General features: G+C 47.9%; 1 protein-coding gene across 1 annotated transcript; it reads right to left on the bottom strand.

The window, feature by feature from the left end:
- Positions 1-5729: 5729 nt before the first annotated feature.
- LOC120990556 (beta-enolase-like) lies at positions 5730-16278 on the bottom strand. Its single transcript, XM_040419444.1, has 6 exons — positions 16099-16278; positions 15884-16017; positions 6745-6876; positions 6231-6348; positions 5988-6083; positions 5730-5896 (listed from the first exon to the last, which is right to left on the bottom strand). Exons 1-6 carry the CDS (start codon positions 16127-16129, stop codon positions 5730-5732), a joined length of 678 nt encoding a protein of 225 aa, XP_040275378.1. The 5' UTR covers positions 16130-16278.
- Positions 16279-21661: the final 5383 nt, after the last annotated feature.

The following is a 21661-nucleotide window of genomic DNA, read 5'->3' as shown; positions in this document are numbered from 1 at the left end:
CACATTGTACTTCACAACAGTGGTAAATTTGAGTCAATATATTTTTCCTTTATTTATAAGAAAATCCCAAATTTACCAAACATTTAGAAAAATTCACAATGTTCTAAATTTAAATTTCTCTACTTTTAAGGCCTCATGCACACGACCGTTGTGTGCACCCGTGGCCGTTGTGCCGTTTTCCGTTTTTTTTCGCGGACCCATTGACTTTCAATGGGTCCGTGGAAAAATCGGAAAATGCACCGTTTTGCAGCCGCATCCATGATCCGTTTCCTGGCCGTGAAAAAAATATGACCTGTCCTATTTTTTTCATGGCCAACGGTTCACGGACCCATTCAAGTCAATGCACACAAGATTGGCATCCGTGTCCGTGATCCGTGGCCGTAGGTTAGTTTTTATACAGACGGATCCGAAGATCCGTCTGCATAAAAGCTTTTTCATAGCTGAGTTTTCACTTCGTGAAAACTCAGAACCGACAGTATATTCTAACACAGAGGCGTTCCCATGGTGATAGGGACGCTTCAGGTTAGAATATACTAAAAGAACTGTGTACATGACTGCACCCTGCTGCCTGTCAGGTGCTGCCAGGCAGCAGGGGGCAGCCCCCCCCCCTGTAGTTAACACATTGGTGGCCAGTGCGGCCGGCCCCCCTCCCTCCCCTGTAGTTAACTCATTGGTGGCCAGTGGGCCCCCCTCCCTCCCCTGTAGTTAACTCGTTGGTGGCCAGTGGGCCCCCCTCCCTCCCCTGTAGTTAACTCGTTGGTGGCCAGTGGGCCTTCTCCCCTCCCTCCCCTCCTAATTAAAATCTCCCCCCTATCATTGGTGGCAGCGGAGTGTACCGATCGGAGTCCCAGTTTAATCGCTGGGGCTCCGATCGGTAACCATGGCAACCAGGGCGCTACTGCAGTCCCGGTTGCCATGGTTACTTAGCAATTTGTAGCAGCATTATACTTACCTGTGAGCTGCGATGTCTGCGTCCGGCCGGGAGCTCCTCCTACTGGTAAGTGACGTCCGGCCGGGAGCTCCTCCTACTGGTAAGTGACATGACCTGTCACTTACCAGTAGGAGGAGCTCCCGGCCGGACGCAGACATCGCAGCTCACAGGTAAGTATAATGCTGCTACAAATTGCTAAGTAACCATGGCAACCGGGACTGCAGTAGCGTCCTGGTTGCCATGGTTACCGATCGGAGCCCCAGCGATTAAACTGGGACTCCGATCGGTACACTCCGCTGCCACCAATGATAGGGGGGAGATTTTAATTAGGAGGGGGAGGGAGGGGAGAAGGCCCACTGGCCACCAACGAGTTAACTACAGGGGAGGGAGGGGGGGCCCACTGGCCACCAACGAGTTAACTACAGGGGAGGGAGGGGGGCCGGCCGCACTGGCCACCAATGAGTTAACTACAGGGGAGGGAGGGGGGCCCACTGGCCACCAACGAGTTAACTACAGGGGAGGGAGGGGGGCCGGCCGCACTGGCCACCAATGAGTTAACTACAGGGGAGGGAGGGGGGCCCACTGGCCACCAATGAGTTAACTACAGGGGAGGGAGGGGGGGGGGCCGGCCGCACTGGCCACCAATGTGTTAACTACAGGGGGGGGGGGGGGCTTCCCCAGGCAGCAGGGGGCAGTCATGTACACAGTTCTTTTAGTATATTCTAACCTGAAGCGTCCCCATCACCATGGGAACGCCTCTGTGTTAGAATATACTGTCGGATTTGAGTTTCACGATGTAACTCAAATCGGACGGTATATTCTAACATAGAGGCGTTCCCCTGGTGATGGGGACGCTTCAAGTTAAAATATACCATCGGATTGGAGAAAACTCCGATCCTATGGTATATTAACTCCTGACTTTACATTGAAAGTCAATGGGGACGGATCCGTTTGAAATTGCACCATATTGTGTCAACGTCAAACGGATCCGTCCCCATTGACTTGCATTGTAATTCAGGACGGATCCGTTTGGCTCCGCACGGCCAGGCGGACACCAAAACGACTTTTTTTTCATGTACGTGGATCCTCCAAAAATCAAGGAAGACCCACGGACGAAAAAACGGATCACGGCAAAACGGAACCCGTTTTTGCGGACCGCAAAAAAATACGGTCGTGTGCATGAGGCCTAAGACAGATAGTAGTGCCTCATAAAATAGTTATCAGTCATCGTTCCCCATATGTCTGCTTTATGTTGGGATCATTTTGTAATTGTCATTTTCTTTTTTTAGAACATTAGAAGACTTAGGCCGAGTGTGACCCGTGCCCGTGACCCGTGATCCGTGCCCGTGCTGCAAATTGCGGGCCGTAATGCACGATCGCCGGCCGTTCCGCAAAAAGATAGGACATGTTCTATCTTTTTGCGGAACGGAAGTACGGGACGCAACCCCACGGAAGCACTCCGTAGTGCTTCCGAGGGATCCCGTTCCGTGCGGCCGTTCCGCAATTCCGGATTTGCGGACCCATTAACGTGAATGGGTCCGCATCCATGATGCGGAATGCACACGGAACTGTGGCCGTGTATTGCGTTCGTGTGAACTAGGCCTTAGAAGTTTAGAAGCCATTTTTCAAATTTTTCAAAACGATTTTTTTAAGCACCAATTCAGATATAAAGTGATTTTGAGGAGCTTACATAATGGAAACCACCCATAAATTACCCCATTTTAGAAACCCCTCAAATTATTCAAAACTGATGTTACAAACTTTGTTAACCCTTTAGATGTTCCACAAGAATTAAAGGAAAATGGAGGTGAAATTTCAAAATTTCATGTTTTATGCAGATTTTTCATGTTAATCAAATTTTACAGAAATACCCCATATGTGGTAGTAAACTGCTGTCGGGGCACATGGCAGTGGTCAGAAGGAAAGGAGCGCCATATGGAGGCAGATTTGGCTAGAATGGGTATTGGGCAACATTTTGTATGTGAAGAGACCCTGACGTTTTACGGAATTTGGAAACACTTGGCTGTGAAAATGAAAACTTTCATTTCTTCCAATAAAATTATACTTTAGCCCCAAATTTTTCATTTTTACAAGGGGTAACAGGAGAAAAAGCACCCATAATTTGTTACCCATTTTCTCCTGAATACGGCAACACCCCATATGTGGTGGTAAACTGCTGGGGGGGGGGGGGGGGGGGGGCACATGGCAGGACTCAGAATGGAAGGAGCACCATATTGCTTTTGCAGCGCACATTTGGATGGATTGGTTTATGGGCACCATTGATTTTTATTTTTTGAGTGATTGTCCTTTGTGGGGGCTTCATTTTTTGCAGGATGAAGTGATCTTTTCATTGGTACCATTTTAGGGTACATAAGAATTTTTTGATCGCTTGGTATTAGACTTTTTGTAAGGCAAGGTGAGGCTTAGTTTTTTTTACAGAATTCACCTGAGGGGGCATCTCATGTCATATTTTATAGAGCAAGTTGTTACGGACGCGGTGATACCCAATATGTCTATTATTTTTTAACAGATTAAAATCTTGTTTTTGTGTTGCCATTTTCTGACGGCCCAATTTCTTTTATTTTTTGGATGATTGTCTTAGATAGGGTCTCAATTTTTGCAGGATGAGATGACGGATTGATTGGTACCATTTTGGGGTACATATGCCTTTTGATCGCTTGGTATTACACTTTTTGTGAGGAAAGGTGACCAAAAAATGGCTGTTTTGGCATTTTGTGTTTTTTTTACTGCATTCACCTGACAGGGTGGATCATGTGATATTGTTATAGAGCTGGTCGATACGGATGCGGCAATACCTAACCTTATTTTTTGTATTGTAATACATTGGCTGTAAGTGTATTACTCACTGTAATACACTTACAGCCTTCCTGCCTGTGAGATTTCACAGGCTAACAGGGAAGGCAGCCACGATGCCGAAGGAAGGCAGCACGGGGACCCGATGGGGACGGGGGTGCACGTGCTGCGGTCCGCGCTGATGCCGATGCCGGCGCATACAGCAGGGGTCTGGCTAAAAGGAACAGCCAGTCCCCTGCAGCTGATCGGGCGGGGGCGCAGCTCCTGCACCCGACCGATCAGAGCGCTGTAGTATTACGGCGCTGGTCGGAAAGTCACTTCCCGCAGCGCCATACTATTACGGCGCTGGTTGGGAAGGGGTTAATGAATGGACTTCAGATCTATGGTCTGAAGCTCGATTCGCTCAAGCCTAATTACCATTGTGCCATTGCCATTGAGTATCATTGAAGCTCTAATGCAGGGATGCACAACCTGCGCCCTGGGGGCCACATGCGGCCCTTGATACCATTCTGTGCGGCCCCCAATCATCTGGTAACAGATATATATGTAGATGTATATCTATGTCTTGTGGCTGCTCACATGTATCTTTCATGTATTTTCCCATTAGATGGGAGTACTAGAAGTGTAACTAGACATTTATGATATATACTGTATGTTCAATATGCCATAAAAATTGTATTTCGGTTGGTAATACCCCTTTAAGTTTTATTTTCGGCCCTTGGAATTGGTTCAGGCTCACAACGTGGCCCCCAACCAGAAAAGGTTGTGCACCCCTGCTCTAATGTAAGTCTATGAGAGACGGAAAGTGTAACATTGTATTTATTTGTGCTGAGTTTCTCCACTCCACCCCTCCCGCTAGAAGGTTCTAGTTCAGCCAGAAACTGTGTATAAGGAGAGCAAAGCCCCTGGTGTTCTTCAGTTAGTGATTAGTGCTTAGAAGAGAAGACTCTGCCAGTCTGCATGAGTGACCAGAAGAAGACGGTGTGACGGGGATACTCTGCCACAGACCCTGGACCTCAAGCCTTTGACCAGGGGTACCAGCCTTCTGAGAGAGAGAGGGACAGCTAAGCTCAGGCCTTTCCTCAGTATCAAACCCTTCTTCTGCCAGGGAGGAGACTGGAGATGCCAGCCCTATGCCTCATCTCAGGGAGGAGACTAGAGAAGCCAGCACTATGTCTCGTCTCATTGAGGAGACTGGAGAAGCCACCCCTATGCCTCATCTCAGGGAGGAGACTAGAAAAGCCAGCCCTATGCCTCATCTCAGCGAGGAGACTGGAGATGCCAGCCCTATGCCTCGTCTCAGGGAGGAGACTGGAGAAGCCAGTCCTATGCCTCATCTCAGGGAGGAGACTGGAGAAGCCAGCCCTATGCCTCATCTCAGGGAGGAGACTAGAGAAGCCAGCCCTATGCCTCATCTCAGGGAGGAGACTAGAGAAGCCAGCCCTATGCCTCGTCTCAGGGAGGAGACTGGAGAAGCTGGCCCTATGCCTCATCTCAGGGAGGAGACTGGAGATGCCAGTCCTATGCCTCGTCTCAGGGAGGAGACTGGAGAAGCTGGTCCTATGCCTCATCTCAGGGAGGAGACTGGAGATGCCAGTCCTATGCCTCGTCTCAGGGAGGAGACTGGAGAAGCCGGCCCTATGCCTCGTCTCAGGGAGGAGACTGGAGAAGCCAGCCCTATGCCTCGCCTGTATTGTTTTGCACCTGAATTCCTCCAGTAAAGAAGCACCCTGGTTACTGCAGACCCTGACTCTCTGGACTCATTTCCTACTGGGGTGCACCACACCTTACCATCCCTTCCGGAGAGCAGCAACACGGGGTGACACCTTGATGGTGTCCAGAGGACTCAGCATAGTGTTGCGGCCACCCCAAACCCGGCCACTGCAATCTGACCATCAGAAACCTGACCACTAGAACCCTGACAATCAAACATCTGATCACCAGACCTCAGACTATCCAGACCTCAGACTATCCAGACCTCAGACTATCCAGACCTCAGACTATCCAGACCTGTGACTATCCAGACACCTGACCACCAGACCTTTGACCACCAAGCCCGGACCACCAGTGTATTTGCTGTGATCTCACCTACCTTCTCTAACAAGGCTGGGACGATAGTCTTGTTGATGTGCTCCACGGCCTTCTGGACACCTGTTGGGAGTAGTAGTGGTTACAGAACATGTAGAGTATGAATGATAATGGAGAGTGAGAGTCTCTGGGCTGACCACCATGTCCACCTCACCTTTTCCCAGATATCGGGATTTGTCCCCATCTCTGAGCTCCAGGGCTTCATAGATTCCAGTTGAGGCGCCACTGGGGACGGCTGCCCGAAACAGACCTGCAGTATTGAGGGCATCATGTAAGAACCTGCACAACAGATAGCAATCTATATCCTGAAATACTCTGTGCTGCACCTCCAGGATATTGACCCTAATCTTATTGGCTCTCCTTTTGTATTTTGGGTATATGAATGATATAGACGCACCTTTCCCAGTGTACAGGTCCACCTCTACAGTAGGGTTACCCCTGGAGTCCAAGATCTCCCGAGCATGAATCTTCTGAATAGACATGTTGCCCTGAAGAGGGAGATATGGATCACATGACTATGTAACAATAATGCAAAGTACTGATCACATGGCTGTATAATAATACTGATATATACTGATAATGATCACATGACTGTATAATAATACTGATATATACTGATAATGGTCACATGACTATAATAATACTGATATATACTGATAATGATCACATGACTGTATAATAATACTGATATATACTGATAATGGTCACATGACTATAATAATACTGATATATACTGATAATGATCACATGGCTGTATAATAATACTGATATATACTGATAATGATCACATGGCTGTATAATAATACTGATATATACTGATAATGGTCACATGACTGTATAATAATACTGATATACACTGATAATGGTCACATGACTGTATAATAATACTGATATATACTGATAATGGTCACATGACTGTATAATAATGCTGCCCCAATGCGCATGGCCTCCCGAAAGGTTGATGCCCCCACAGGCAGGATCATGAACTCCTGCATCGCCAGCTTGTTTCCTGCGTGTGAACCGCCATTAATGACATTGAATGCCTGAGAAGAAACGGAAAACACGACAAGATTAAAGAGCAGATGGGGGGGGGGGCGGTGATAGAGAGAGAATGAGGAGATGGGGGGGACGGTGATAGAGAGAGTATGAGGAGATGGGGGGGATAGAGAGAGAATGAGAAGATGGGGGGACGGTGATAGAGAGAGAATGAGGAGATGGGGGGACGGTGATATAGAGAGAATGAGGAGATGGGGGTGATAGAGAGAGAATGAGAAGATGGGGGGACGGTGATAGAGAGAGAATGAGGAGATGGGGGGACGGTGATATAGAGAGAATGAGGAGATGGGGGGGATAGAGAGAGAATGAGAAGATGGGGGGACGGTGATAGAGAGAGAATGAGGAGATGGGGGGGATAGAGAGAGAATGAGGAGATGGGGGGGACGGTGATAGAGAGAGAATGAGGAGATGGGGGGGATAGAGAGAGAATGAGAAGATGGGGGGATGGTGATAGAGAGAGAATGAGGAGATGGGGGGACGGTGATATAGAGAGAATGAGGAGATGGGGGATGGTGATAGAGAGAGAATAAGGAGATGGGGGGACGGTGATATAGAGAGAATGAGGAGATGGGGGGACGGTGATAGAGAGAGAATGAGGAGATGGGGGGGATAGAGAGAGAATGAGGAGATGGGGGGACGGTGATAGAGAGAGAATGAGGAGATGGGGGGGATCGAGAGAGAATGAGGAGATGGGGGACGGGACGGTGATAGAGAGAGAATGAGGAGATGGGGGATAGAGAGAGAATGAGGAGATGGGGGGAACGGTGATAAAGAGAGAATGAGGAGATGGGGGGGACGGTGATAGAGAGAGAATGAGGAGATGGGGGGGATAGAGAGAGAATGAGGAGATAAGGGGGAACGGTGATAGAGAGAGAATGAGGAGATGGGGGGACGGTGATAGACAGAGAATGAGGAGATGGGGGGATAGAGAGAGAATGAGGAGATGGGGGGACGGTGATAGAGAGAGAATGAGGAGATGGGGGGACGTGGATAGAGAGAGAATGAGGAGATGGGGGGACGGTGAAAGAGAGAGAATGAGGAGATGGGGGGACGGGGATAGAGAGAGAATGAGGAGATGGGGGGGAAGAGAGAGAATGAGGAGATGGGGGGACAGTGATAGAGAGAGAATGAGGAGATGGGGAGGACGGTGATAGAGAGAGAATGAGGAGATGGGGGGGGGGATAGAGAGAGAATGATGAGATGGGGGGACGGTGATAGAGAGAGAATGAGGAGATGGGGGGGACGGGAATAGAGAGAGAATGAGGAGATGGGGGACGGGGATAGAGAGAGAATGAGGAGATGGGGGGGGCGGTGATAGAGAGAGAATGATGAGATGGGGGGACGGTGATAGAGCGAGAATGAGGAGATGGGGGGGACGGGAATAGAGAGAGAATGAGGAGATGGGGGACGGGGATAGAGAGAGAATGAGGAGATGGGGGGGGCGGTGATAGAGAGAGAATGAGGAGATGGGGGACGGTGATATAGAGAGAATGAGGAGATGGGGGGACGGTGATAGAGAGAGAATGAGGAGATGGGGGGGATCGAGAGAGAATGAGGAGATGGGGGACGGGACGGTGATAGAGAGAGAATGAGGAGATGGGGGATAGAGAGAGAATGAGGAGATGGGGGGGACGGTGATAGAGAGAGAATGAGGAGATGGGGGGGACGGTGATAGAGAGAGAATGAGGAGATGGGGGGGATAGAGAGAGAATGAGGAGATAAGGGGGAACGGTGATAGAGAGAGAATGAGGAGATGGGGGGGACGGTGATAGACAGAGAATGAGGAGATGGGGGGATAGAGAGAGAATGAGGAGATGGGGGGACGGTGATAGAGAGAGAATGAGGAGATGGGGGGACGTGGATAGAGAGAGAATGAGGAAATGGGGGGGAAGAGAGAGAATGAGGAGATGGGGGGACGGTGAAAGAGAGAGAATGAGGAGATGGGGGGACGGGGATAGAGAGAGAATGAGGAGATGGGGGGGAAGAGAGAGAATGAGGAGATGGGGGGGGGATAGAGCGAGAATGAGGAGATGGGGGGGACGGGAATAGAGAGAGAATGAGGAGATGGGGGACGGGGATAGAGAGAATGAGGAAATGGGGGGACAGGGATAGAGAGAGAATGAGGAGATGGGGGGGATAGAGAGAGAATGAGGAGATGGGGGGGACGGTGATAGAGAGAGAATGAGGAGATGGGGGACGGTGATAAAGAGAGAATGATGAGATGGGGACGGTGATAGAGAGAGAATGAGGAGATGGGGGGACGGTAATAGAGAGAGAATGAGGAGATGGGGGGGATAGAGAGAGAATGAGGAGATGGGGGAAGGTGTTAGAGAGAGAGAATGAGGAGATGGGGGGGATAGAGAGAGAATGGGGGGGATATAGAGAGAGAATGAGGAGATGGGGGGATAGAGAGAGAGAATGAGGAGATAGGGGGACGGTGATATAGAGAGAATGAGGAGATGGGGGACGGTGATATAGAGAGAATGAGGAGATGGGGGACGGTGATATAGAGAGAATGAGGAGATGGGGGGGGGGCGGTGATAGAGAGAGAATGAGGAGATGGGGGGGATAGAGAGAGAATGAGGAGATGGGGGATGGTGATATAGAGAGAATGAGGTGATGGGGGGACGGTGATAGAGAGAGAATGAGGAAATGGGGGACGGTGATAGAGAGAGAATGAGGAGGTGGGGGGACGGTGATATAGAGAGAATGAGGAGATGGGGGACGGTGATATAGAGAGAATGAGGAGATGGGGGGGGACGGTGATAGAGAGAGAATGAGGAGATGGGGGGATAGAGAGAGAATGAGGAGATGGGGGACGGTGATATAGAGAGAATGAGGAGATGGGGGGGGGACGGTGATAGAGAGAGAATGAGGAGATGGGGGGGATAGAGAGAGAATGAGGAGATGGGGGATGGTGATATAGAGAGAATGAGGAGATGGGGGGGACGGTGATAGAGAGAGAATGAGGAGATGGGGGGATAGAGAGAGAATGAGGAGATGGGGGGATAGAGAGAGAATGAGGAGATGGGGGGACGGTGATAGAGAGGGAATGAGGAGATGGGGGGGGGGGGGGATAGAGAGAGAATGAGGAGATATGGGGGACGATGATAGAGAGAGAATGAGGAGATGGGGGGACGGTGATATAGAGAGAATGAGGAGATGGGGGGGACGGTGATAAAGAGAGAATGAGGAGATGGGGGGATAGAGAGAGAGTGAGGAGATGGGGGGACGGTGATAGAGAGAGAATGAGGAGATGGGGGGACGGTGATAGAAAGAGAATGAGGAGATGGGGGACGGGGATAGAGAGAGAATGAGGAGATGGGGGGACGGTGATAAAGAGAGAATGAGGAGATGGGGGGACGGGGATACAGAGAGAATGAGGAGATGGGGGGGGGGCGATGATAGAGAGAGAATGAGGAGATGGGGGGACGGTGATAGAGAAAGAATGAGGAGATGGGGGGGACGGTGACAGAGAAAGAATGAGGAGATGGGGGGGGACGGTGATAGTGAGAGAATGAGGAGATGGGGGACGGTGATAGAAAGAGAATGAGGAGATGGGGGACGGGGATAGAGAGAGAATGAGGAGATGGGGGACGGTGATAAAGAGAGAATGAGGAGATGGGGGGACGGTGATAGAGAGAGAATGAGGAGATGGGGGACGGGGATAGAGAGAGAATGAGGAGATGGGGGACGGTGATAGAAAGAGAATGAGGAGATGGGGGTCGGGGATAGAGAGAGAATGAGGAGATGGGGGACGGTGATAAAGAGAGAATGAGGAGATGGGGGGATGGTGATAGAGAGAGAATGAGGAGATGTGGGGACAGGGATAGAGAGAGAATGAGGAGATGGGGGACGGTGATAGAGAGAGAATGAGGAGATGGGGGGACGGTGATAGAGAGAAAATGAGGAGATGGGGGGACGGTGATAGAGAGAGAATGAGGAGATGGGGGGACGGTGATAGAGAGAGAATGAGGAGATGGGGGACGGTGATAGAGAGAGAATGAGGAGATGGGGGGATGGTGATAGAGAGAGAATGAGGAGATGGGGGACGGTGATATAGAGAGAATGAGGAGATGGGGGGACGGTGATAGAGAGAGAATGAGGAGATGGGGGGGCGGTGATAGAGAGAGAATGAGGAGATGGGGGGACGGTGATAGAGAGAGAATGAGGAGATGGGGGATGGTGATAGAGAGAGAATGAGGAGATGGGGGGACGGCGGTGATAGAGAGAGAATGAGGAGATGGGGGGACGTTGATAGAGAGAGAATGAGGAGATGGGGGACGGTGATAGAGAGAGAATGAGGAGATGGGGGGACGGTGATATAGAGAGAATGAGGAGATGGGGATAGTGATAGAGAGAGAATGAGGAGATGGGGGGGACGGTGATAGAGAGAGAATGAGGAGATGGGGGGACGGTGATAGAGAGAGAATGAGGAGATGGGGGATGGTGATAGAGAGAGAATGAGGAGATGGGGGGACGGCGGTGATAGAGAGAGAATGAGGAGATGGGGGACGTTGATAGAGAGAGAATGAGGAGATGGGGGGACGTTGATAGAGAGAGAATGAGGAGATGGGGGACGGTGATAGAGAGAGAATGAGGAGATGGGGGGACGGTGATATAGAGAGAATGAGGAGATGGGGATAGTGATAGAGAGAGAATGAGGAGATGGGGGGACGGTGATAGAGAGAGAATGAGGAGATGGGGGTACGGTGATAGAGAGAGAATGAGGAGATGGGGGACGGTGATAGAGAGAGAATGAGGAGATGGGGGGACGGTGATAGAGAGAGAATGAGGAGATGGGGGACGGTGATAGAGAGAGAATGAGGAGATGGGGGACGGTGATATAGAGAGAATGAGGAGATGGGGGACGGTGATATAGAGAGAATAAGGAGATGGGGGGACGGTGATAGAGAGAGAATGAGGAGATGGGGGGGATAGAGAGAGAATGAGGAGATGGGGGGGATAGAGAGAGAATGAGGAGATGGGGGGACGGTGATAGAGAGAGAATGAGGAGATGGGGGGATAGAGAGAATGAGGAGATGGGGGGGATAGAGAGAGAATGAGGAGATGGGGGGGATAGAGAGAGAATGAGGAGATGGGGGGGGATGGTGATAGAGAGAGAATGAGGAGATGGGGGGACGGTGATATAGAGAGAATGAGGAGATGGGGGGACGGTGATAGAGAGAGAATGAGGAGAAGGGGGGGAATAGAGAGAGAATGAGGAGATGGGGGACGGGGATAGAGAGAGAATGAGGAGATGGGAGGATAGAGAGAGAATGAGGAGATGGGGGGATAGAGAGAGAATGAGGAGATGGGGGGATAGAGAGAGAATGAGGAGATGAGGGGGATAGAGAGAGAATGAGGAGATGGGGGGGACAGGGATATAGAGAGAATGAGCAGATGGGGGGACGGGGATAGAGAGAGAATGAGGAGATGGGGGGGACGGTGATAGAGAGAGAATGAGGAGATGGGGGATGGTGATAGAGAGAGATTAAGGAGATGGGGGGCGGTGATAGAGAGAGAATGAGGAGATGGGGGGTAGATTGAGAATGAGGAGATGGGGGGGATAGAGAGAGAATGAGGAGATGGGGGACGGTGATAGAGATAGAGAATGAGGAGATGGGGATAGAGAGAGAATGGGGGGGATAGAGAGAGAGAATGAGGAGATGGGGGGATAGAGAGAGAGAATGAGGAGATGGGGGGACGGTGATAGAGAGAGAATGAGGAGATGGGGGGACGTTGATACGTTGATAGAGAGAGAATGAGGAGATGGGGACGGTGATAGAGAGAGAATGAGGAGACGGGGGGACGGTGATAGAGAGAGAAGGAGGAGATAGAGGGACAGTGATAGAGAATGAGGAGATGGGTGGACGGTGATTGAGAGAGAATAAGGAGATGGGGGGACGGTGATAGAGATAGACGGTGATAGAGAGAATGGGCAGATTGAGGGGGATATGATAGAGAGAATGTGTAGATGGGGGGACGGTGATAGAGAGAAGGAGGAGATGGGGTAAAGTAATAGAGAGAGAATGAGGAGATGGGGGATGGTGATAGAGAGAGAATGAGGAGATGGGGGGGATAGAGAGAATGAAGAGATGGGGGGACGGTTATAGAGAGAGAATGAGGAGATGAGGGGACGGTGATATAGAGAGAATGAGGAGATGGGGGACGATGATAGAGAGAATGAGGAGATGGGGGGACGGTTATAGAGAGAGAATGAGGAGATTGGGGACAGTGATAGAGAAAAATAGGGAAGAGATGGGGGACAGTGATAGAGAATGAGGAGATTAGGGGACGGTCATAGAGAGAATGAGGAAATGGGGGGATGGTGATAGAGAGAAATTGAGGAGATGGGGGGGTGATAAAGAATGAGGATTTGGAGGGACAGTGATAGAGAGACCGAGGAGATGGGGGGACTGTGATAGAAAGAGAATGAGGAGATGGGGGGACGGTGATAGAGAAAATATGGAGATGGGGAGGACGGTGATAGAGAGAATGAGGAGATGGGGGGACGGTGATAGAGAAAATCTGGAGATGGGGGGACGGTGATAGAGAGAATGAGGAGATAGGGGACGGTGATAGAGAGAAGGAGGAGATGGGGGATGGTGATAGAGAGAGAATGAGGAGATGGGGGGACGGTGATAGAAAGAATGAGGAGATGGGGTCGGTGATAGAGAGAGAATGAGAAGATGGGGGTGGTGGTGATAGAGAGAGAATGAGGAGATGGGGGGACAGTGATAGAGAGGATTAGTAGATGGGGGACAGTGATAGAGAAAATGAGGAGATGGGGGGACGGTGATAGAGTGTATGAGGAGATGAGGGGGGACAGTGATAGAGAAAGAATGAGAAGATGGGGGCAGTGATAGAGACAATGAGGAGATGGGGGACGGTAATAAAGAGAGAATAAGGAGATGGGGGATGGTGATAGAGAGAAATTGAGGAGATGGGGGGGTGATAAAGAATGAGGATTTGGAGGGACTGTGATAGAGAGACCGAGGAGATGAGGGGGGACGGTTATAGAGAGAATGAGGAGATGGGTGGACGGTGATATAGAAAATATGGAGATGGGGAGGACGGTGATAGAGAGAATGAGGAGATGGGGGGACGGTGATAGAGAAAATCTGGAGATGGGGGGACGGTGATAGAGAGAAGGAGGAGATGGGGGGACGGTGATAGAGAGAGAATGAGGAGATGGGGGGACGGTGATAGAAAGAATGAGGAGATGGGGTCGGTGATAGAGAGAGAATGAGAAGATGGGGGGACAGTGATAGAGAGGATGAGTAGATGGGGGACAGTGATAGAGAAAATGAGGAGATGGGGGGACGGTGATAGAGTGTATGAGGAGATGAGGGGGGACAGTGATAGAGAAAGAATGAGAAGATGGGGGACAGTGATAGAGAAAGAATGAGAAGATGGGGGCGGTGATAGAGAGAATGAGGAGATGGGGGACGGTGATAGAGAGAATGAGGAGATGGGGGACGGTGATATAGAGAGAATGAGGAGATGAGGGGACGGTAATAAAGAGAGAATAAGGAGATGCGGGGACGGTGATAGAGAGAAAATGAGGAGAATGGGGTGATAGAGAGAATGAAGAGGTGGGAGACGGTGATAGAGAGAACGAGGGGATGGGGGGGGGGCAAGTGATAGAGGGAATGAGGAGATGGGGGGACGGTGATAGAGAAAATGAGGAGATGGGGGGACGGTGATAGAGTGTATGAGGAGATGAGGGGGGACAGTGATAGAGAAAGAATGAGGAGATGAGGGGGGAACGGTTATAGAGAGAATGAGGAGATGGGGGGACGGTGATAGAGAAAATATGGAGATGGGGAGGACGGTGATAGAGAGAATGAGGAGATGGGGGGACGGTGATAGAGAAAATCTGGAGATGGGGGGACGGTGATAGAGAGAATGAGGAGATGGGGGGACGGTGATAGAGAAAATCTGGAGATGGGGGGACGGTCATAGAGAGAATGAGGAGATGGGGGGACGGTGATAGAGAGAGAATGAGGAGATGGGGGGACGGTGATAGAAAGAATGAGGAGATGGGGCCGGTGATAGAGAGAGAATGAGAAGATGGGGGGACAGTGATAGAGAGAGAATGAGGAGATGGGTGGACGGTGATAGAGTGTATGAGGAGATGAGGGACAGTGATAGAGAAAATGAGGAGATGGTGGGACGGTGATAGAGTGTATGAGGAGATGAGGGGGGACAGTGATAGAGAAAGAATGAGAAGATGGGGGCGGTGATAGAGAGAATGAGGAGATGGGGGACGGTGATAGAGAGAATGAGGAGATGGGGGACGGTGATATAGAGAGAATGAGGAGATGAGGGGACGGTAATAAATAGAGAATAAGGAGATGCGGGGACGGTGATAGAGAGAAAATGAGGAGAATAGGGTGATAGAGAGAATGAAGAGGTGGGAGACGGTGATAGAGAGAACGAGGGGATGGGGGGGGCAAGTGATAGAGGGAATGAGGAGATGGGGATATGGTGATAGAGAGAAAATTAGGAGATGGGGTGATAGAGAGAATGAAGAAGTGGGAGACGGTGATAGAGAGAGATAGAGGAGATGAATAAGGGACGGTCATAGAGAGAGAATGAGATGATGGGGGGGATAGAGAGAGAATAAGGATATTGGGGGTGATATGATAGAGAGAATGAGGAGATGGGGGGCAGTGAAAGAGAGAATGAGGAGATGGGGGGGACGGTGATAGAGATAATGAGGAGATGGGGGGGACAGGGATAGAGAGATAATGAGGAGATGGGGGGACAGGGATAGAGAGAGAATGAGGAGATGGGGGGGGCGGTTATAGAGAGATAATGAGGAGATGGGGGGGACGGTGATAGAGATAATGAGGAGATGGGGGGACGGTTATAGAGAGATAATGAGGAGATGGGGGGATGGTGTTAGAATGAATGAGAAGATGGGAAGGAACCGTGATCATTGTTAATGTGGGGTTTAGGGGTACAGTATTTGGTATTGATGCTCACAGGGACAGGAAGAATGATATCCGGGTTTCCTGCTAGGTCAGCAATGTGCCTGTAGAGTGGGACGCCTTTTTCTGCCGCACCAGCCTTGCACACGGCCAGTGACACCCCCAGGATAGCGTTAGCACCAAACTTAGCTGAAAAAGAAAAGAACATCAGATATTTTCCCCGTCGACAGCTCGTCCCTCACATCTTAGGTACTTCTGTTTCATACTCACATTTGTTCTCAGTCCCATCAAGTTCCAGCATCAGTTTATCAATCTTCTCTTGCTCCACAACACTTAATTTCTATAAAGAGAGAAGCCGGAGATAAGAGGTCTCAACCCATTCACTTGATCTCCATGTGTCCTATAGCTTGTCTCTACACAATGATCACCACAAGTCTTACTTTGCCACAATGTCATGTGTCAGCCGCTACATCCAATTGACTGACCTCATATAGATAGGTTCTTGATAGTTCTTAGATGGGTGAAGTAGATCATTGAATGGATGGTGAATTACCAATATCTAAATGGCTTGTTAGTGGATTATGGATATAGAATACATTTATGGTGTATGGACGGGTTCCTTGAGAATTTTTCAACGGATGGACCACACATGATCAATAGATGGATGAATGGGTGGATGAATGATGAATAGATATCTGATATAATTCCATTCACGGTATGTGTAGATAGATCATTGGTTGAATTTCATATTGACCTCAGATGAACTTTGGATCGACCCCTGACCATATGACACCTGAACACCAGAAGCTCTTACCACCAGACCCCTAACCATATGACACCTGAACACCAGACCCACGACCATTAGACATCCAACCATTAGACACATGACCACCAGACCTCTGACCATCAAACACCTGACCACCAGACCTCTGACCATTAGAAACCTGCCCATCAGATACCTGACCATCTGAAACCTGCCCACTAGACCACTGACTATCAGACATTTGACCACCAGGCCTCTGTTAGACACCTCACCACCAGATTTCTGACCATCAGGCACCTGACCACCAGACCACTGACTAGCCAAACACCTGACTACAAGACCTCTTGTACAGTCGTGGCCAAAAGTTTTGAGAATCAAATAAATATTGGAAAAGTTCCTGCTTAAGTTTTTATAATAGCAATTTGCATATACTCCAGAATGTTATGCAGAGTGATCAGATGAATTGCATAGTCCTTCTTTGCCATGAAAATTAACTTAATCCCAAAAAAAACCTTTCCACTGCATTTCATTGCTGTCATTAAAGGACCTGCTGAGATAATTTCAGTAATCGTCTTGTTAACTCAGGTGAGAATGTTGACGAGCACAAGGCTGGAGATCATTATGTCAGGCTGATTGGGTTAAAATGGCAGACTTGACATGTTAAAAGGAGGGTGATGCTTGAAATCATTGTTCTTCCATTGTTAACCATGGTGACCTGCAAAGAAACGCATGCAGCCATCATTGCCTTGCATAAAAATGGCTTCACAGGCAAGGATATTGTGGCTACTAAGATTGCACCTCAATCAACAATTTATAGGATCATCAAGAACTTCAAGGAAAGAGGTTCAATTCTTGTTAAGAAGGCTTCAGGGCGTCCAAGAAAGTCCAGCAAGCGCCAGGATCGTCTCCTAAAGAGGATTCAGCTGCGGGATCGGAGTGCCACCAGTGCAGAGCTTGCTCAGGAATGGCAGCAGGCAGGTGTGAGCGCATCTGCACGCACAGTGAGGCCAAGACTTTTGGAAGATGGCCTGGTGTCAAAAAAAACATCAGGGACAGATTGATCTTCTGCAGAATGTATGGTGAATAGACTGCTGAGGACTGGGGCAAAGTCATATTCTCTGATGAAGCCTCTTTCCGATTGTTTGGGGCATCTGGAAAAAGGCTTGTCCGGAGAAGAAAAGGTGAGCGCTACCATCAGTCCTGTGTCATGCCAACAGTAAAGTATCCTGAGACCATTCATGTGTGGGGTTGCTTCTCATCCAAGGGAGTCGGCTCACTCACAATTTTGCCCAAAAACACAGCCATGAATAAAGAATGGCACCAAAACACCCTCCAACAGCAACTTCTTCCAACAATCCAACAACAGTTTGGTGAAGAACAATGCATTTTCCAGCACGATGGAGCACCGTGCCATAAGGCAAAAGTGATAACTAAGTGGCTCGGGGACCAAAACGTTGACATTTTGGGTCCATGGCCTGGAAACTCCCCAGATCTTAATCCCATTGAGAACTTGTGGTCAATCCTCAAGAGGCGGGTGGACAAACAAAAACCCACTAATTCTGACAAACTCCGGGAAGTGATGATGAAAGAATGGGTTGCTATCAGTCAGGAATTGGCCCAGAAGTTGATTGAGAGCATGCCCAGTCGGATTGCAGAGGTCCTGAAAAAGAAGGGCCAACACTGCAAATACTGACTCTTTGCATAAATGTCATGTAATTGTCGATAAAAGCCTTTGAAACGTATGAAGTGCGTGTAATTATCCACTTGCCATCCGGGCCATTTGCCCCCTTCCTGACCAGGCCAAATTTTGCAAAACTGACATATCTCACTTTATGTGGTAATAACTTTGGAACGCCTTTATTTATCCAAGTCATTCAGAGATTGTTTTCTCGTGACACATTGTACTTCATGATAGTCATAAATTTGAGTCAAAATATTTCACCTTTATTTATGAAAAAATCCCAAATTTACCCAAAAATTAGAAAAATTCGCAATTTTCTAAATTTCAATTTCTCTGCTTTTAAAACAGAAAGTGATACCTCATAAAATATTTATTATTTAACATTCCCCATATGTCTACTTTATGTTGGCATCATTTTGGAAATGTCATTTTATTTTTTTAGGACGTTAGAGGCTTAGAAGTTTAGAAGCAATTCTTCAAATTTTTAAGAAAATTGCCAAAACCCACTTTTTAAGGACCAGTTCAGGTATGAAGTCACTTTGTGGGGCCTACATAGTGGATACCCCCATAAATGACCCCATTGTAGAAACTACACCCCTCAAGGTATTCAAAACCGATTTTACAAACTTTGTTAACCCTTTAGGCGTTCCACAAGAATTAAAGGAAAATGGAGATCAAATTTTTAAATTCCACTTTTTTAGCAGATTTTCCATTTTAATCAATTTTTTTCTTTAACACATCGATGGTTAACAGCCAAACAAAACTCAATATTTATTACCCAGATTCTGCGGTTTACAGAAACACCCCACATGTGGTCGTAAACTGCTGTACGGGCACACGGCAGGGCGCAGAAGAAAAGGAACTCCACATGGTTTTTAGATGCCATGTCCCATTTGAAGCCCCCTGATGCACCCTTACAGTAGAAACTCCCAAGAAGTGACCCCATTTTGGAAACTAGGGGATAAGGTGCCAGTTTTATTAGTACTATTTTTGGGTACATATGATTTTTTGATCATTCATTATAACACTTTATGGGGCAAGGTGACCAAAAAATTGGTTGTTTTAGCACAGTTTCTATTTATTTATTTTTACAGCGTTCACCTGAGGGGTTCTGTCAAGTGACATTTTTATAGAGCAGATTTTTACGGACGTGGCGATACCCAATATGTATACTTTTTCTCATTAATTAAAGTTTTACACAATAATAGCATTTTTGAAACAAAAAAATTATGTTTTAATGTGTCCATGTTCTGAGAGCTATAGTTTTTTTTATTTTTTGGGAGATTTTCTTATGTAGGGGCTCATTTTTTGCGGGATGAGGTGACGGTTTCATTGGTACTATTTTGTGGGACATACGCATTTTTGATCACTTGGTGTTGCACCTTTTGTGATGCAAGGTGACAAAAATTGCTTGTTTTGACACAGTTTTTTTTTGTTTTGTTTTTTATGGTGTTCACCCGAGGGGTTAGGTCATGTGATATTTTTATAGAGCTGGTTTTTACGGACGCGGCAATACCTAATATGTATACTTTTTTTTATTTGTTTCACTTTAACACAATAATAGCATTTTTGAAACCAAAAAAATGATGTTTTAGTGTCTCCATGTTCTAAGAGCTATAGTTTTTTTTATTTTTTAAGAGATTTTCTTATGTAGGGGCTCATTTTTTGCAGGATGAGGTGACGGTTTTATTGGTACTATTTTGTGGGACATACGCGTTTTTGATCACTTGGTGTTGCACCTTTTGTGATGCAAGGTGACAAAAATTGCTTGTTTTGACATTTTTTTTTTTTTTTTTTTTTTACGGTGTTCACCCGAGGGGTTAGATCATGTGATACTTTTATAGAGCTGGTTTTTACGGACGCGGCGATACCTAATATGTCTATTTTATTTTATTTTTTCTATTTTTAATTTTTTTTTTTTATTCCTTACTTGGGAACTTTTTTTTTTTTACATGTGAAACTTTATTTTATTTTATTTTTTCAACCCTTTATTATTATATATTTTTTTTTACACTTTTCGTCCCCCATAAGGTCATACAAGACCTCTGGGGGACATTTGCTTCACTTTTTCATTTTTTTTCACAGTTGATTTCTCCTGTAACTGGGGCTGACATAGTAGCCCCAGTTACAGGACAAATACACCCCTAGAGAGGCTGTACAGCAGTATACAGCGCTGTACAGCCTCAGTGCAGGGCTGACATAGTAGCCCCAGTTACAGGACAAATACACCCCTAGAGAGGCTGTACAGCAGTATACAGCGCTGTACAGCCTCAGTGCAGGGCTGACATAGTAGCCCCAGTTACAGGACAAATACACCCCTAGAGAGGCTGTACAGCAGTATACAGCGCTGTACAGCCTCAGTGCAGGGCTGACATAGTAGCCCCAGTTACAGTGGAAATGCACCCCTATAGAGGCTGTACAGCAGCAATCCAGCGCTGTACAGCCTCACAGCAGGGCTGATCGAGGTCTCTGAGAGACCTCACACAGCTCCTGCACACTCCGGTCACGGTGAGCGCTGTGTCTGCAGCGATCGTGAAGGCAGGGACACCTGGGCACTGTCCCTGCCTTGTCTTAGGGTTGCCCTGCTGTCACTGACAGCGGGCAACCCGATCAGCAGCTGCACGATTAGCGTGCAGCTGCTATTTCTGACAGGACGTTCTAAAACGTGCTGTCAGAAATAGACGTCCACCCATAGGACATTTATATCCTATGGGCGGACGTGAGGCGGTTATATTTCACTACATTACAGAAACAACTGAAACAAAGATCCAAAAGCAGTTTAGCAGCAAACTTTGTGAAAACTAATATTTGTGTCATTCTCAAAACTTTTGGCCACGACTGTAGACTAGGTCATAATTAATATATATGACAACTAGTGCCCTACAGCAGGGATGCTTTGAAGTCTGGACATTTGTGAACATTTGCCCCTGATTCCCCTATGCAAAATCATCATCAACTTCTTACTTTATTTTACTTTAAAGGGTTGTATGTATGTTGTGATATATACCCTATTCATTTGCGTTATGTTTGCACAGCACTGTTGAAAGGGTTAACAAATGCTAAGACACTTTAGGGACTTTCTAGCAAATAATGAGAAGCTGGTTTAAAGAAGAGCATGAAGGCAGACTTGTTTACCACTAGGTTTGAGAGAATTAAGCTTTCAATCATAGATCGTTGGTAATGCTGTCTCGTACAGCAATAAAATGTATGGGCTCCGCGTATCCAAACTTCGTCTCGGCTGAACTTGTGCGGGACTTGTGCAGTACCAAAGCCCACTTCGGATTCCTGTTTTAAATTGTTTTGAATACGCAGATAGGCAGGGCCGTCTTTAATATTGATTGGACCCTGGGCAAGAATTTACTTGGGCCCCTGGATCCCGCCTTCCCACA

This window comes from Bufo bufo, chromosome 1 (genome assembly GCF_905171765.1).
Source record: "Bufo bufo chromosome 1, aBufBuf1.1, whole genome shotgun sequence".
NCBI classification, from domain to species: domain Eukaryota; kingdom Metazoa; phylum Chordata; class Amphibia; order Anura; family Bufonidae; genus Bufo; species Bufo bufo.
The sequence above is the reverse complement of the archived record's forward strand: the minus strand, read 5'-3'. Positions and strand labels throughout refer to the sequence as shown.

Coding starts and splice junctions, on each gene's coding strand:
- LOC120990556 (XM_040419444.1), bottom strand. CDS start 16,129: ATGCTGGAACTTGATGGGACTGAGAACAAAT. Junction 6,877..15,883: donor ATATCATTCTTCCTGTCCCT/GTGAGCATCAAT, acceptor GTTTCTTCTCAG/GCATTCAATGTCATTAATGG. Junction 6,349..6,744: donor CAGCATTATTATACAGTCAT/GTGACCATTATC, acceptor ATTGTTACATAG/TCATGTGATCCATATCTCCC.